The following is a 14,872-nucleotide window of genomic DNA, read 5'->3' as shown; positions in this document are numbered from 1 at the left end:
GTACCCATTAATGCCGAGCGCCACCCTTTATAATGAGATCTTTAAGTATTTCAAGCTTTCTTTATCCAAACAATTCCGAACTGTTTGAGCAGAGATAAACAGATTATCTGCAACGTAATGTTGTAAATCGGTTTCATGTCTAGAGAGATGGGTTTCCCTTTGATATGCAATATCTGTGTTCTGTAAATAAAAGCTAAAAAGGATTTCCGTGATCATCTGAACTCTCTGATAAAAGCGGAGTCCATTCCGACTATATCATTTATTTATGAATCACTGTCAAATCGGAATGATACTGCGTGTGAGGGAGAAGGTAGTCATATCCTTGCCCGACGGGAAACCTGCCTAAACACTCAAACAAACGGTACAGAACTCCTGATAGGCTTGTGTTAAACCTCCAGGTCATTTGGACCAGATTCCAATATGTACAGAGCGCCGCTGTATACATCGACCACTAACAACGAACAAACATTGCATCATCATGTATATACTGACGGCAAAAAGAGACTGTACCACTTTAAAAATGATAAGTGATATAGTTTAAACTAATTCAATGGAAACCACTACTTCAAAACACATCAGTGCTGGATGCAGAAAGTGATACACGTAAATGGCACGTTTTCTTTGTAGAAAATCAGAAAACATAAAATCACGTGTTGCTTGGTAACAGAAACTATACTTACAATCGGGGTATAAAATGTAATTGAAACGGGCGACATGCGAGACACTCACACTGATTAAAACACCACTCGTGTGTCACGACGCAATTGAGCCCTGGGTATGATACAACAAGAGAGCCACTCATGTCCACATTGTTAAAACCTCTGGTTGCAACCCTGTTGATGTTACTGATCTGATGCAACGATACAGACAGACTCAGCATACATCAAGAACGGGCAGAGCCAGTATAACTACACCCAACGAAGATCGGTTCTTGTGTACTGGCATTTTCTGAATCTATTCCTGGCAGTGACGTCACCGGGGACGAATGTGGCATATGATTATTCGACAGACAAGTGACCAAGCGACTCAGAGATAAAGGAATGTGGGCTCACATGCCTTACAGAGAACAATTATTGACAGCGCAACATTTTGGTCATAGATTGGGATTGGCCCGAACTGTATACTGGCAGCGACGTGACTAGCAGAGGGTCTTCTTTTTTGTACTGTCTGTTGAGAGCTGATGGAAGACATAGTGATAACCGATGAAGGAGGGAACAAACGGCGGCGTGTTGCGTTCAGGAGGACGTGAAGGTGAAGGGAATGCTTCGGTGGGGGAGGAATTTATGGACAGGAGAGAACATCACTGGTCATAGTCAACTTAACAGCTCAGCGTTACATGGATGACATTCTTCGCCAAATTGACCGACCATTTCCACAACAGCTGTCACGTGGTGTCCATCATCACCATGACAACGCCAGATTCCATTTAGCTGAATTGTAAGAACTTCCTTGCAGCCAACACTGTTAATGTGTTGCCGTGATCTCCACGCACCCCCACATTTCCTCCAAAGAACACGTCATGGAATGTCATGGATCGTTGTGTTCCACATTAGCTGCATCCTCCAGCCAACTAACCCTGACCCTCCACCACCTTACACGTAGCCTCATGAAACTTTACCTGTTCACCTGAGATGTGGTACGTTGATATACCGTTATCATTGGCTCTCTAACTGGCTTCGTACTATGTTGTTAACCACACACACACGCACACACACACTCTTTTGGCCCGCTCATTACAATATAGTGTTATCTTGTTACATATGTCCATCTATATAATTGGTTTCGTGATTTGGTCGTTATCTTTGTACATTCTCCCTTTGTATTGTGGGGGCAGTGGGGTAGCCTAATGGTTCTGGCCTCACGCCGAAGACCCGGGTTCGATCCCCACATGGGCACAATGTGTGCCCATTTCTGGTGTTCCCCGCCGTGATGTTGCTGAATATTGAGTCAGTCAGTACATTGTCCCTCATTGTGTTGTGAGATTATTCTTTTACATATATCTATTCACTCAGTGCACTGACTCAGCTTTCACCTGATGAAGAAGCTCTGAAATGTCGTATTTAAAGAACAAAATGAAGTTGTTCTTCATAAAAACGTGTCATGTATACATGTTCGTCCAACTAAATGCCTCTCAAGAACTGTAAATGCCCTTCAAGAACAACTTGAGAGGTTTTGCTCATCTTGTAGCACAGTGTGTTCATAGCTGCTAATAATGCGACGTGTTATTGATCTCAAATCACGCCAATATCGGTTGCTCTATATTTTTTTATTTTGTTCAGATTTTGTTTTTTCCAATGCATCTACATTTCGTGGGTTTTACACTGGATTGATTTAATACCATGTAAAGTTTCTTTGGCCGCCAGATTTATCAATGCAAGATTACACCATGACTGTTGCAGCTTGTGAAGTACGCATTCATTTCTTAGCAACTCCTCAATTCACCCTTCATATGCATTTTCCATTTAATATATGCATGCCATAGGGACAAGGGGTAGAGTAGGTCCGAACATTTGATGTGCGTGTGTTGGAGTCTGTCTGTCTGCCTGCCTCCCTGCCTCTGTGTGTGGGTGAGAGAGAGAGAGGATTAAAAACTTAGCCTTAATGTGTTTAATCCTTAATTGGCACCGAGGATGATGAACAGCAAACAGCCATTTCTGCTGCTGAGAAAAATGCACCGCAAGCCAACAAGTTACGAAGCTACTGTACATTCCGTCTTCATGTCACTGTGTGATTGCAATTGAACTATATGGAGAACTGTTGTCCATCAAACCATTACCACAAACGAGCAGTCTTTGTTGCTAATACAAACGCGTGTACATTATACAAACAAGTGGCAAGTGCTGAAATAAAAGGAAGAGATTGCATAGAAATTGGACATCTGTGTTATGCAACATCCCAAGTTTAATTAATTATGATCCCTAGTATACGTACATTATGAAAAGTAGAAACTACAATATATACTATCCAAAAAAAGAAACGCATAGACATTTTGTATTTTAAAAATCTATTAATTACCTATTGTGTTCAAACAATCGTCAAAATATGTAAAGAAAAGTGTTGATAACATGATTTTACTCAATTGTACAAGTCAAAATTCGACTTTACCTGAAAACGTTGATTTTAATGAGATTTCTTACAAGGATTAAAAAGACATCGCCACAACGCAACAAAACCACCTTCCGGTTGAAATTGTGCAGCAAAGAGCATGCACTGTATTGCTATAAAAATTCAGGTTACTTTCGGAAATTTACATTCGTTTTGAAGAAGTTTCAAGGTCAAATCACTACGCCACGTTTTGACGCTGCGACACGGAACATCGCCATTGAAAGAATGCTCGCTGGAGATTACCAATATTCTGTTGCAAGGAGTCTGAATGTTAGTCTGAGCACGATATCACGGCTTGCAGCTCTTTACAACCAAACAGGTATAATAAATGACCGTCCCCGTACAGGCAGACCTCGAGTCACCACTGCAGCCCAAGATCAGTACATCCGGGTACTACATTTGCGTGATCGTACTGCCACGGATGAGAGCACAGCAGCCAGGGTGCCTCGACTTCGGAGGATATCCGGTCAAACGGTACGGAACAGGTTGAGAGATAGGACTGAGAGCTAGGAGACCCGACGTCGGGACTGTGCTACGTCGTCGCCATCGCGCTCAACGTCTCCGTTAGCTAAAATTATCCACTTGGTTGTATAGACATTACCTTCTTCTAAACTGATGTAAACATTCATGTACTGAAATCTATTGGTGGACGTGTTATACATGTTTAACAATACAACATTTTCGCAACAGATTTCTGGGTTATGCGTTTCTTTTTTTGGAATAGTATATATGACTTGATCAATGTACAGTGGAAACCGCCTAGGTAAAGACCGCTTAACAAAACAGACCTGATAAGTAAACACTTTTCTTTGTTCCCGGCAACTTTCTTCATTAATTATCACTATTAGAGTCTGGTTAACTAAACTCGGATAAGTAAACAATACCGCTTAACTAAACGTCTTCTCACGGTCCCTGGAAGTAAATTACTTAACAAAAGAGACTGGATAACTAAATTAGCGATCACCACATAATCCGACATGAGGGGCAGTCGTGTCAGTCTCCAGTCAAACAAACATCCTAGTTACAGCTCGCTGGCAGCACGCAGTTGACAATACACTGACAACTGGAGGCCAGCCCTGATAAGTTGTTCATTGTTACATATGCATACATATACATGCATATGGTTGTCATTTGCAGGTTTTTATAAGTTTGGATAAGTAAAATACCTGATAAGTAAACAATTTTTGGCGAGTCCCTTGACATTTTACTTATCAGGTTTCCATTGTATGTATGTATGTATGTATGTATGTATGTATGTATGTATGTATGTATGTATGTATGTATGTATGTATGTATGTATGTATGTATGTATGTATGTATGTATGTATGTATGTATGTATGTATGTATGAGTATGTGTGTGTGTATGTGTGTGTATTTGTGTGTGTATGTATGTATGTATGTGAGAGAGAGAGGGTGTGTAAGTGAGTGATTGCGTGCGTGCGTATGTGCATGTATGTATGCGTGTATGTATGTGCAGATATACATGGTGTATATATTCCAGAAACCCACATCCAGCAATTATGGATTACATAAACATATTCATCGTCAATAATATACCTGCGGTGCACCATTACGCATTTGTACGGTTGATTAACCATTTAAATTGATATGGTTTTATGCATTATTTGTGCATGCGTAACATCAAGGGACTAGTCTACGTGGGCAGCTGTCACGCAATAACGGAACTCACTCGTGACGTAAAATGTTTAAATAACGATTATATCGCAATACGAGAATATGTGCTGGAAACATTCGGAGAACGTGCGACTGTGAGCGTGTGTTGCCCGGAAAGTGAACATCTGCTTCACTCGGTGGAGATAACCACTTAGAGGTCACTGTAGCCTAAAAGTAGTTATCAATGTCACAACTCAAGTCAACCCCTGAATATACAGGTTAGAATCGGTGTTTAGTACACCATGCTTGTCGCAAGAGGTGACTAACGGGATCAGGTGGTCAGGCTCGCTGACTTGGTTGACACAAGCATCGTATCCTCATTGCATATTTCAATATTCGTGAAAATCCGGGTTGTAATTGATCTTCAGCAACCCATGCTCGTCGTAAGAGGCGACTAAAGGGATCGGGTGGTCAAGCTCGCTGACTTGGTTGACACATGTCACCCATTGCGTAGATCGATGATGCTCATGATGTTGATCACTGGATTGTCTGGTCCAGACTCGACTATTAATAGACCGTCGCCACATAGCTGGAACATTGCTGTGTTTGTTTGTTAGTTTGTTAAACAACAAACAAACACACAAAACAGTACTCATGATGTCAGTTACAACAGTCGGGTCGTGGGGTAAAAATTCGACCGTTTACACAATATTGTTGAGAACGGGTTGTACAACAAATACCCAAATAGAACGACGATCAGAGCGACCTCATGTTGTCGTTGCCCAAAAGGCTATCACGCATGGAACCCCTACTCTTCCGTTCAGCTGGACAATCGCAGGTCAGAGATCGATGTCATCCCAAACACGCAGATAGTCAGATCTTGAACCACCTTAAGTAACGGTAATATTCCTGGTCTAGACGCTGTTAGCTACAGAACGCCAACGACGGTTTAGCCGTGACTGTCCGATTGACCATCAATTAACCTACACAGGAGGGTTCTCAAGATGTCAGAACAATTCCAGACAAACAGTCGTTGGAAACATTCACAGAATTTGAAAGCATTCTGGGGTTCACCGTTGCCATTCTCGACGTGAAGTACCATTCTCGACGTGAGGTACCATTCTCGCACTTCACAACAGTGTTAATGTTCACAACTTACGTCTCAAATTGGGATCATTTCCACATGAAGATTACGCTGTGATAAAGAATGAACAGTGCTGAAAGCGACGCTATCTCGCTCCACGCTGAATTTAGAGTCGGACCGGTCTATTCAACGTTCGACGCAGACTTTAATGAGTATATAAAATCCGACTCACCCACACACTCACACTCACGAAAATGCGCGTGTGTGCTTGTGTGTAATATTATTCAACCCGTGTCACGAGAGCAACATTCTCGTTATACTTGACTATGCGAGAATACAATAATGAATTTTACTGGCATATGTATAAATGTACCAGGATACTGAATTATACATTTAAAACTACGATAACGTATGCATACACCATGATGAAGTCCGACATTGTACTAAATCATGTATCGATGAAGTCCGACAGTGTACTCTCATGATGTTGATCACTGGATCGTCTGGTCCAGACTCGATTTTTTAAAGACCGTTGCCATATAGCTGGAATATTGCTGTGTTTGTTTGTTAAACAACAAACAATCTCTAACGTGTATCTATGTAGACAGGCATTAATGTCGTCCGACATTGTACTGTACTAGGTATTAATGTCGTCCGACATTGTACTGTACTGAAGAAATACACTTCGCTCTACCACCATGTATAGTGTAATAAAACACACTTTTGCCCTGAACTATTATAGTTAAAGAACGAGGACGCTTGCGTCCGAGTGCTTTAACGTTATAATAGTTCAGGGCGAAAGTGTGTTTTATTACACTATACATGGTGGTAGAGCGAAGTGTATTTCTTTTCTAAGATGCCAAATTTAATACTTTCTAAAGATAATTACGATTAGTTTAAGGCAGAAAACAAACGACGGTGTCGGTGGCCTAAATTAAGAATCCTCGCACAGGGCTAACTGGCGCGCTGTTCTATTGATGTGTCTGCCCCACTACGTTAAGACGAACGTTACCAGAAAAAACCCAAATGATAACAGTTTGATGACGGTTTACGTTCAGATTAAATATCTTCTCTGAATTATTTTAATTACATCTGTCATTAACGTAAACCATATGGGGCAATATGAACGTCGCATTTCTACTACCAGCGTAAGTTTAGATCAGTACATCCAGAGGAAGTTGAGTAGTCAAGCGACATTCCATAATTGCATTGTGGGAATGTAAACATTACGAACGTTACCGTGTCGCTGAAAACTTGTGAGTCGAAATGACATATTTTAACCATCGTAAAACATAAACGTAATGTTTCCACCAGTGATGTTAGCTGCGTGAAGCAACAGCAAACCAAGAAACTGGATGCAACGGTGTAGTTTACTGTAGGAGGCCGTACGAGGCGATGACAACTGACATGCATCGTGACGTCGCTTACATTGTGACGTAATGTAAAATGGTTCGATTACGAGGGGGCACACTAGAATGGCGCAGTGACGGGATAACGTCATTCAATTGTTACGTCATCAAAAAACTATACCTTTATTGTCTGATAATGTATTTTTTTTTCGATTGTTCTAACCGCTAGGCATCTTAGAACAGGTATTAATGTCGTCCGACATTGTACTGTACTAGGTATTAATGTCGTCCGACATTGTACTGTACCAGGTATTAATGTCGTCCGACATTGTACTGTACCAGGTATTAATGTCGTCCGACATTGTACTTTACTAGGTATTAATGTCGTCCGACATTGTACTGTACTAGGTATTAATGTCGTCCGACATTCTACTGTACCAGGTATTAATGTCGTCCGACATTGTACTTTACTAGGTATTAATGTCGTCCGACATTGTACTTTACTAGGTATTAATGTCGTCCGACATTGTACTGTACCAGGTATTAAGGTATTAATGTCGTCCGACATTGTACTGTACTAGGTATTAATGTCGTCCGACATTGTACTGTACCAGGTATTAATGTCGTCCGACATTGTACTGTACCAGGTATTAATGTCGTCCGACATTGTACTGTACCAGGTATTAATGTCGTCCGACATTGTACTAGACTATCTATTGGTGTAGGTTAATATAGTCCGACAATGTACAGTATATTGTGTAGGACGGCATGGAACTGTACAGTATATTGTGTAGGACGGCATGGAACTGTACAGTATACTGTGTAGGACGGCATGGAACTGGACAGTATACTGTGTAGGACGGCATGGAACTGTACAGTTTATTGTGTAGGACGGCATGGAACTGTACAGTATATTGTGTAGGACAGCATGGAACTGTACTGTATATGGACGGCATGGAACTGTACAGTATATTGTGTAGGACGGCATGGAACTGTACAGTATATTGTGTAGGACGGCATGGAACTGTACAGTATATTGTGTAGGACGGCATGGAACTGTACAGTATATTGTGTAGGACGGCATGGAACTGTACAGTATATTGTGTAGGACGGCATGGAACTGTACAGTATATTGTGTAGGACGGCATGGAACTGTACAGTATATTTGTGTGGGACGGCATGGAACTGTACAGTATATTGTGTAGGACGGCATGGAACTGTACAGTATATTGTGTAGGACGGCATGGAACTGTACAGTATATTGTGTAGGACGGCATGGAACTGTACAGTATATTGTGTAGGACGGCATGGAACTGTACAGTATATTGTGTAGGACGGCATGGAACTGTACAGTATATTTAAGTAGGACAATCTATAATACAGGATCTATTTATGCACTAAGGCAGTGCACTGCACTATGCATAAATAAGTTATTGACAGGTGTAATGGCCTGTGGAACCTTCACCGGCTGCTCCACATAGTCCATACACAGATAGCAGCCATGCATGTTTCAATGCAACATTTGTTCCGCTAAAAACGTCACCCTGACAACCTTGATAAAAGACAGACCCCACGTTTATCTTGGCCACAACGCAAACAGTTTGTCGTTTATCCCACCATAAAAATTCCCTATTCCCATAACAACCGAAACGTAATTCCCATCGTCACCGTACGCCACCCAGCAACCCCTCCTCCCCATCCCTCTCCTCCTCCTCCTCCTCTACGTCGCTGCCATCCGCCAACAGCGCGTTCAACTGTATCGATCAGGGCGATCACTCTAACCAGTGACCGGCGCCTCGGCAAGATGGCTTCCTCTGAACCTCTCGTTCTTTTAGCCGTGGATGGAAGTGAATTCTCGGAATATGCCTTCAACTGTAAGTACAGTCTCACACATTCTACCTACATATAATCACACCGTCTGCATATGTAAGAAGAACGTTCTAAAATACCCGGCGAGGAAACACGCCTTCAGTGGCTGATGAGACCCATGCATAGGTAATGGTGGTTGATGGATGAAGCTGTACCTGAGCTACCCCTGTGTTATTTGAGAGGTGTAAGTGTTTTATACTTGTGTCCATTTTCCTCTTTGAAATACCGCAAAAACCGTTCCCATTTCTGATCTGCATATTGATTAATATTTTTCAGGATGTTTATTTAGATTGTAAACATAATTCTACCTGTATCACAGTTCTACCTTTATCAAGTTATGAGATATATTTACAGACTCGGCATGTTATATGTATATCTGACTGGTTTAACTAAGATAAATGTATAATGTATTTCTAAAAATGTATGAAGACGGGGTATATTATGAATTAATATTATCGTACGTGCACTCGTGAACACACGCTGGTCGTCAGTTCATGCTCGACAGATAACGCAAGACCGTTATGGGCTTCTGTGATACAGTCTGGCTTACGTGAGACGGACAAAGAACTCCAGAATGACACTATGTCATTCGCTCGTCAGCCCAATATTAACATAAAAGGTCTGTGGAAAATAGCACGATGCAACACATGCTTCAGGGTATACAGCACTGCAGTGAAATGTACAATAGTGAAATGCACACCGTGCATGTTGACATGTACGCGCAATGAACACGGGTGTTGCCGGGAAATGTAAACCTACGTTGTGGCGTGGTTGAGGTGTAGTCTCGTCACGTGACTAAAGGCAAGCGGATAACATCGAATAGATTGACACATATACTTACGTGTGTTGCTCTATCAAGAGATAAGATATAACGATAAGTCCACAAAATCTACTTCTCGACCAGTCGTTATGTGGCTGTGTTTGACACAGGTGTTCAGTGAGCTCATATACGTTTAGGAAACCAGTGGTCAATAGTATGAGCACCGACCCTCCATGGATTATTGATAGAGCGATAACCAAATGTATAAGGCTCCTGTGATGTGTAGTTCAAGTGGGAGAGTCAGAGGGTTTCCAAACACTGGGCCGTGTAGTAAAGAATGATTATCAGTGTGATATACATAATAATAATGTGTCCATTGTGTAAAGTCGAACACCTCTCTAAAGTGTAACCTTGGCCTCGCGTCCTTGGTGGGGCGGTGGGGTAGCCTGATGGTTAAAGTGTCCGCTCGTCACGCTGAAGACCCGGGTTCGATTCCCACATGGGCACAGTGTGTGAAGTCCATTTCTGGTGTCCCCGCGTGATAGTGCTGGAATATTGCTAAAAGCGGCGTAAAATCATACTCACTCACTCACTTACGTCGTTGGTCTAGTGGATCTCGCGCCTGACCAGGAAATGACGTCAAAATGTCACTTGTTGTTTCCCTGCCCGGATTTCAGCATTATGGGGGTTTTCTTCTCGGAGTCAGTATACTAAGTCTGAGTGGGACATGCATGTTAACTGCAGCATGATATCTCGCGGTTTTTTCACAATATCAATCAGTGGATTGTCTGGCCCAACTTAATTATTCACAGACCGCCGTCATATTGTTACACAAACAATAACAGTAACATATGATTATGTTGCATATTTCATGTGTGTATATCTGCTCGGAACACCGATACCGGAACTTGGAAGGAGTAGATGTTCTCGCTAATGTGGTGAGATATATTTAGCTCGGCATGAAAATAGTAGAAATTGATCGGAATATCGATGAGCCGTGTTGCCCTTCCTCGTGATCCTACTGAACGCTACATTCTGGTGTATTTACTTCTGGTGTTGGACGGACAGATATTCTAAAATCAAAACAGTATTTTAAACGGAATATATATATGAATGTTGGAAGGTGCCTCTTGTCGTCAAGTTACAATACGATGAAATCACCCAGGGACCAAATAGGAGGATAATGCATTGATGAAATCCTACAGGGAGGCTGGTTGGCCTGGGTGTGGAAAGATGCAAGGTGATTTCATGTTAGCAAGTAACAATAAATTGATTAAATTCTACAGGGAGGTTGGTTAGACTTGGAGTGGAAATATGTGAACAGATTTCATGTCAGCAAGTTGCAATAAGTTGATGAAACCTTCTACAGGGAGGCTGGTTGGCCTGGGTGTGGAATGATGTGAACAGATTTCATGTTAGCAAATTGCAATAAGTTGATGAAACCCTACAGGGAGGGTGGTTGGCCTGGGTGTGGAATGATGTGAACAGATTTCATGTTAGCAAGTTGCAATAAGTTGATGAAATCCTACAGGTAGGCTGGTTGGCCTGGGAGTGGAAATGATGTGAACAGATTTCATGTTAGCAAGTTGCAATAAGTTGATGAAATCCTACAGGTAGGCTGGAATTGGCAGATTTCATGTGTGAAATGATGTGAACAGATTTCATGTGTAGCAAGTTGCAATAAGTTGATGAAATCCTACAGGTAGGAACAGAATTTCATGTTAGCAAGTTGGTTGGCCTGAGGTGTGGAATGATGTGAACAGATTTCATGTTAGCAAGTTGCAATAAGTTGATGAAATCCTACAGGGAGGGTGGTTGGCCTGGGTGTGGAATGATGTGAACAGATTTCATGTTAGCAAGTTGCAATATGTTGATGAAATCCAACAGGAAATGGATGGAAAATGATGTGAACAGATGGTTGGCCTACAGGGAGGCTGGTGGCCTGTGAATGATGAACAGATGTTAGCAAGTTGCAATAAGTTGATGAAATCCTACATGATTTGATGATGTAAAATGGAAAATGAATATAGGTGAAGAATTTATGTTTCATAAGCTAACGTTTCATAAGCTCGCAATAAATCCATTGTTTCATCTGCGAAACCCAAAGTGTCTCAAATGATTGAACCCGTGAAGATCCGTGTTAGAAGTGGTCTTCTGTAACCCATGCTTGTCGTAAGAGGCGACTAACGAGATCGGGTGGTCAGGCTCGCTGACTGGGTTGACACATGTCATCGTATCCCAACTGCATAGATCGTCGGTCATGCTGTTGATCACTGGGTTGTCTGGTCCGCCATATAGCTGGATTATTGCTGAGTGCGGCGTTAAACAACAAACAAACTCAAATGATTGAAGAAAACGTCAGTCATTGTTAACAATGCCACAAGCGAATTATTGTGGGCGCCAGGATTTGAATAACTGACAGATTCCTTTCCACGTTACTTCAGGCGAAACTAAAGGTTACTCAAGAATGACGTTTTCGCAACGAGTAATTCAGATGATCTGTCAATCGTGAATTAATGCTGAAAGTTCATCAAAGCTCGAAACTTAATACATTTATTCACCAGGACAGCGATCCTGCCATTCAACAATGCCCGTTGACTGCAAACACAATTAATGCTGATTCACCACTTGAATAATCTACTCATCGTTGGTTGTCACTGACGTGTCATGTCAAAGAATGTTAGAATGCATGCTTAAAAGTTTTGATCAAATCTTTCCCCGTCATTTCAAATAAATCATGTTGCAATCACATCTTAATGACATTGATCAAGTCACGTTTTAAATAATTTGTTGACAAACTTCTTGTTGATGTTAGATTGCACGATCGTCGATGTGCAAATCAAATCTATTTTAAGTATGTAGTACGGCCAAATGAGCTTATACGCAACTATAATAAAATAGTATGAAGAGAGGTATCATTGGTAGATTCCAATCAATGAGAATGCCAGTTATCAACACACGTAACCGTTACTGATTTGCAATGGTCGCCATTTGACAAATTTAAAAGCACAGTTTTATTCATGCACTTCAGCATTCTTTGTAAGTTCCTTCTGAGAACTGCACTAAATTACCACCCTGTTGGACCATTATTCAGATGAGCGGAAATCGAAGCTTAATTGGAAATTTCCAGGTTATTTTTTCTCTGACGATCCACAGACATGGCATTGACAAGAACAGTTAAGCAGAGAGCAGGCAACGTTATCAGAATCATGTCAGCATGTCTTCAGATTATAATCTACAGAATGACGAGAACCTGCTTTCAAGTCGGTTGTATTTTATGACGAGGTTGCAGACTGGTAATAAACTGACCCTACAGACACATTTCCAAGTCGAGGATAGTTCTTGATCAATTCTTGACCAGTTCATGCTGCTCCCGCCAACATATCGTTGGAATATTGCTAAAAACGGCGTGAAGCCAAACCAGCCTAGTCACGTACATTGTTAGGATTCTACAGCGGACCACGGCGTTCCTGCTAAATCACTCAGATATTACAATTTGCTTTAGAGGCCCTTTGGTCCGGTGTCTGACATCACGCAGAGAGATCCGATATAGCTCCATTAAAGGTGTTTTGTTCATAGGTTGCCACTATATTTTTGGTTCCAGTAGCCTCCTGTGCCGGGCAATTTAACGATTATACCGCAAACTACATTAAATGTAATTTTCTTTGCTGTATCTGTTGCTTGCAAGAAGCAATTCTGTTCTGGAAGCTTTGGCGTCTCTTTCATCGCGGCCATGTGTTTGATGGTATTAACACACACGACATGCAATATTGACGACAAAACATTAACCGAGATTGCATCACGTAAGAACTTTAACTGAAAGCCTGTATGTTTGTGACTGAAAACACACACATACACACACACACACACACACACACACACACACACACACACATACGCGCGCCCACATACGCATTAGTGCGCTTACACTTAAGCAGAAACAGATCTGGATGTTTCACTGCACTGAAAATAGTCTCTTGCAAAGTATATTTAGTTTGTGTGGTTGAGTGAGTTTAGTTTTACGCCGCTTTTAGCAATATTCCGGTAATGTCACATTGTACCCATGTGTGAATAAAACCCGGGTCTTCGGCGTGACGAGCGAACACTTTAACCACTAGGCTACCCCACCGCCCCTAAATTACCATGTATCAGTGTCCGTGGCCGGATATGAGCTTCACTTTCACGACTTACAATCTTCAGAAACACAAGACACCTTTTGTCTCTCGGTCGGCATGTGATGACTTCCTGACAGGCGTCTACACTAACCCTAATCAATACAAAACATGGAGCTGGAACCCAATTTGACCCGTGGGCCATCGATTGTCGATCATCGTTACTTATTTACGACATCGTGATAGCGTCGGATGAGGCATAAATAGCATACACACATCTGTAGACTCACGTTGGGATGATCTCGTAAAAGCTGAGGTTCAGAGGCTGCTTAAACTGGGCTCCGACTTACAAATCGAAATGGGCACCGACTAAGTTCGTGTACAGTTCGTGTCGTGCAAGCTTGGATTCCAATCATCGATATTCTTCCTAGGAATTTTAATCTCTACAATAGTATCTCACCAAATTTGATTTTCTTTTAATCACAAAAAAACACACTAAAAACCCACATTATTCTGAATTGAAGTTGAAGGCATGACATACAGTTCTATTTCAAAATCAGATGTTGACGTTGAGATCATATATTTCAACCGCGGTCGTGATATCATTCGATTTCATGTCAATTGGCTGGAAATGAATAAAAACAAAACGCATTGCATATGTGAAGGATTTCGAATGTACACTCCCGTAGATTATTAGATTGAATTCTTTTGTCAAGGGTCTCATGTGCGGCCCTAGCCCACGAACAGAAGTACATGCTATGCCGATGGATCTGAGTACTTTAAAAGGCTTTGCGACCCCAGACGGAAGAAACGTGAGCCTGGCCTGTTGTATAATAACGATATAGGCACGGTAAAAGTAGATCCTATCAATCAAGTCAGGCATTACGATGCCACATGGATCGAAGCTCGGCCAATATTATCTTTACGACAACCTTTCTCTTATACTTAAAGTGACGCTGGTCTGCCACGACAAGAATA

The 14,872-nt window shown here is 41.6% G+C and overlaps 1 protein-coding gene across 2 annotated transcripts in view; it reads left to right on the top strand.

Moving 5' to 3' along the window:
* The window catches only part of LOC124285307 (universal stress protein in QAH/OAS sulfhydrylase 3'region-like), a 62,637-nt gene that overhangs the window by 14,579 nt on the left and 33,186 nt on the right, over nt 1-14,872 (top strand). The window contains exon 1 of one of the 2 annotated variants that reach the window (XM_046721517.1): nt 8,731-9,027. The exons of the other annotated variant lie outside the window; for it this stretch is intronic. Within the exon in view, the coding sequence (XP_046577473.1) occupies nt 8,958-9,027 (70 nt within the window). The 5' untranslated portion in view covers nt 8,731-8,957. Of the gene's footprint in view, nt 1-8,730; nt 9,028-14,872 lie in introns of those variants that run through there. 2 annotated transcript variants of the gene reach the window in all.

The sequence above is a fragment of the Haliotis rubra genome, unplaced genomic scaffold (assembly GCF_003918875.1).
Source record: "Haliotis rubra isolate DU_JTF1 unplaced genomic scaffold, ASM391887v1 Scf358, whole genome shotgun sequence".
Lineage (NCBI taxonomy): Eukaryota > Metazoa > Mollusca > Gastropoda > Lepetellida > Haliotidae > Haliotis > Haliotis rubra.
Note: the sequence above shows the minus strand (reverse complement) of the source record. Positions and strands in the feature narration are given on the sequence as shown.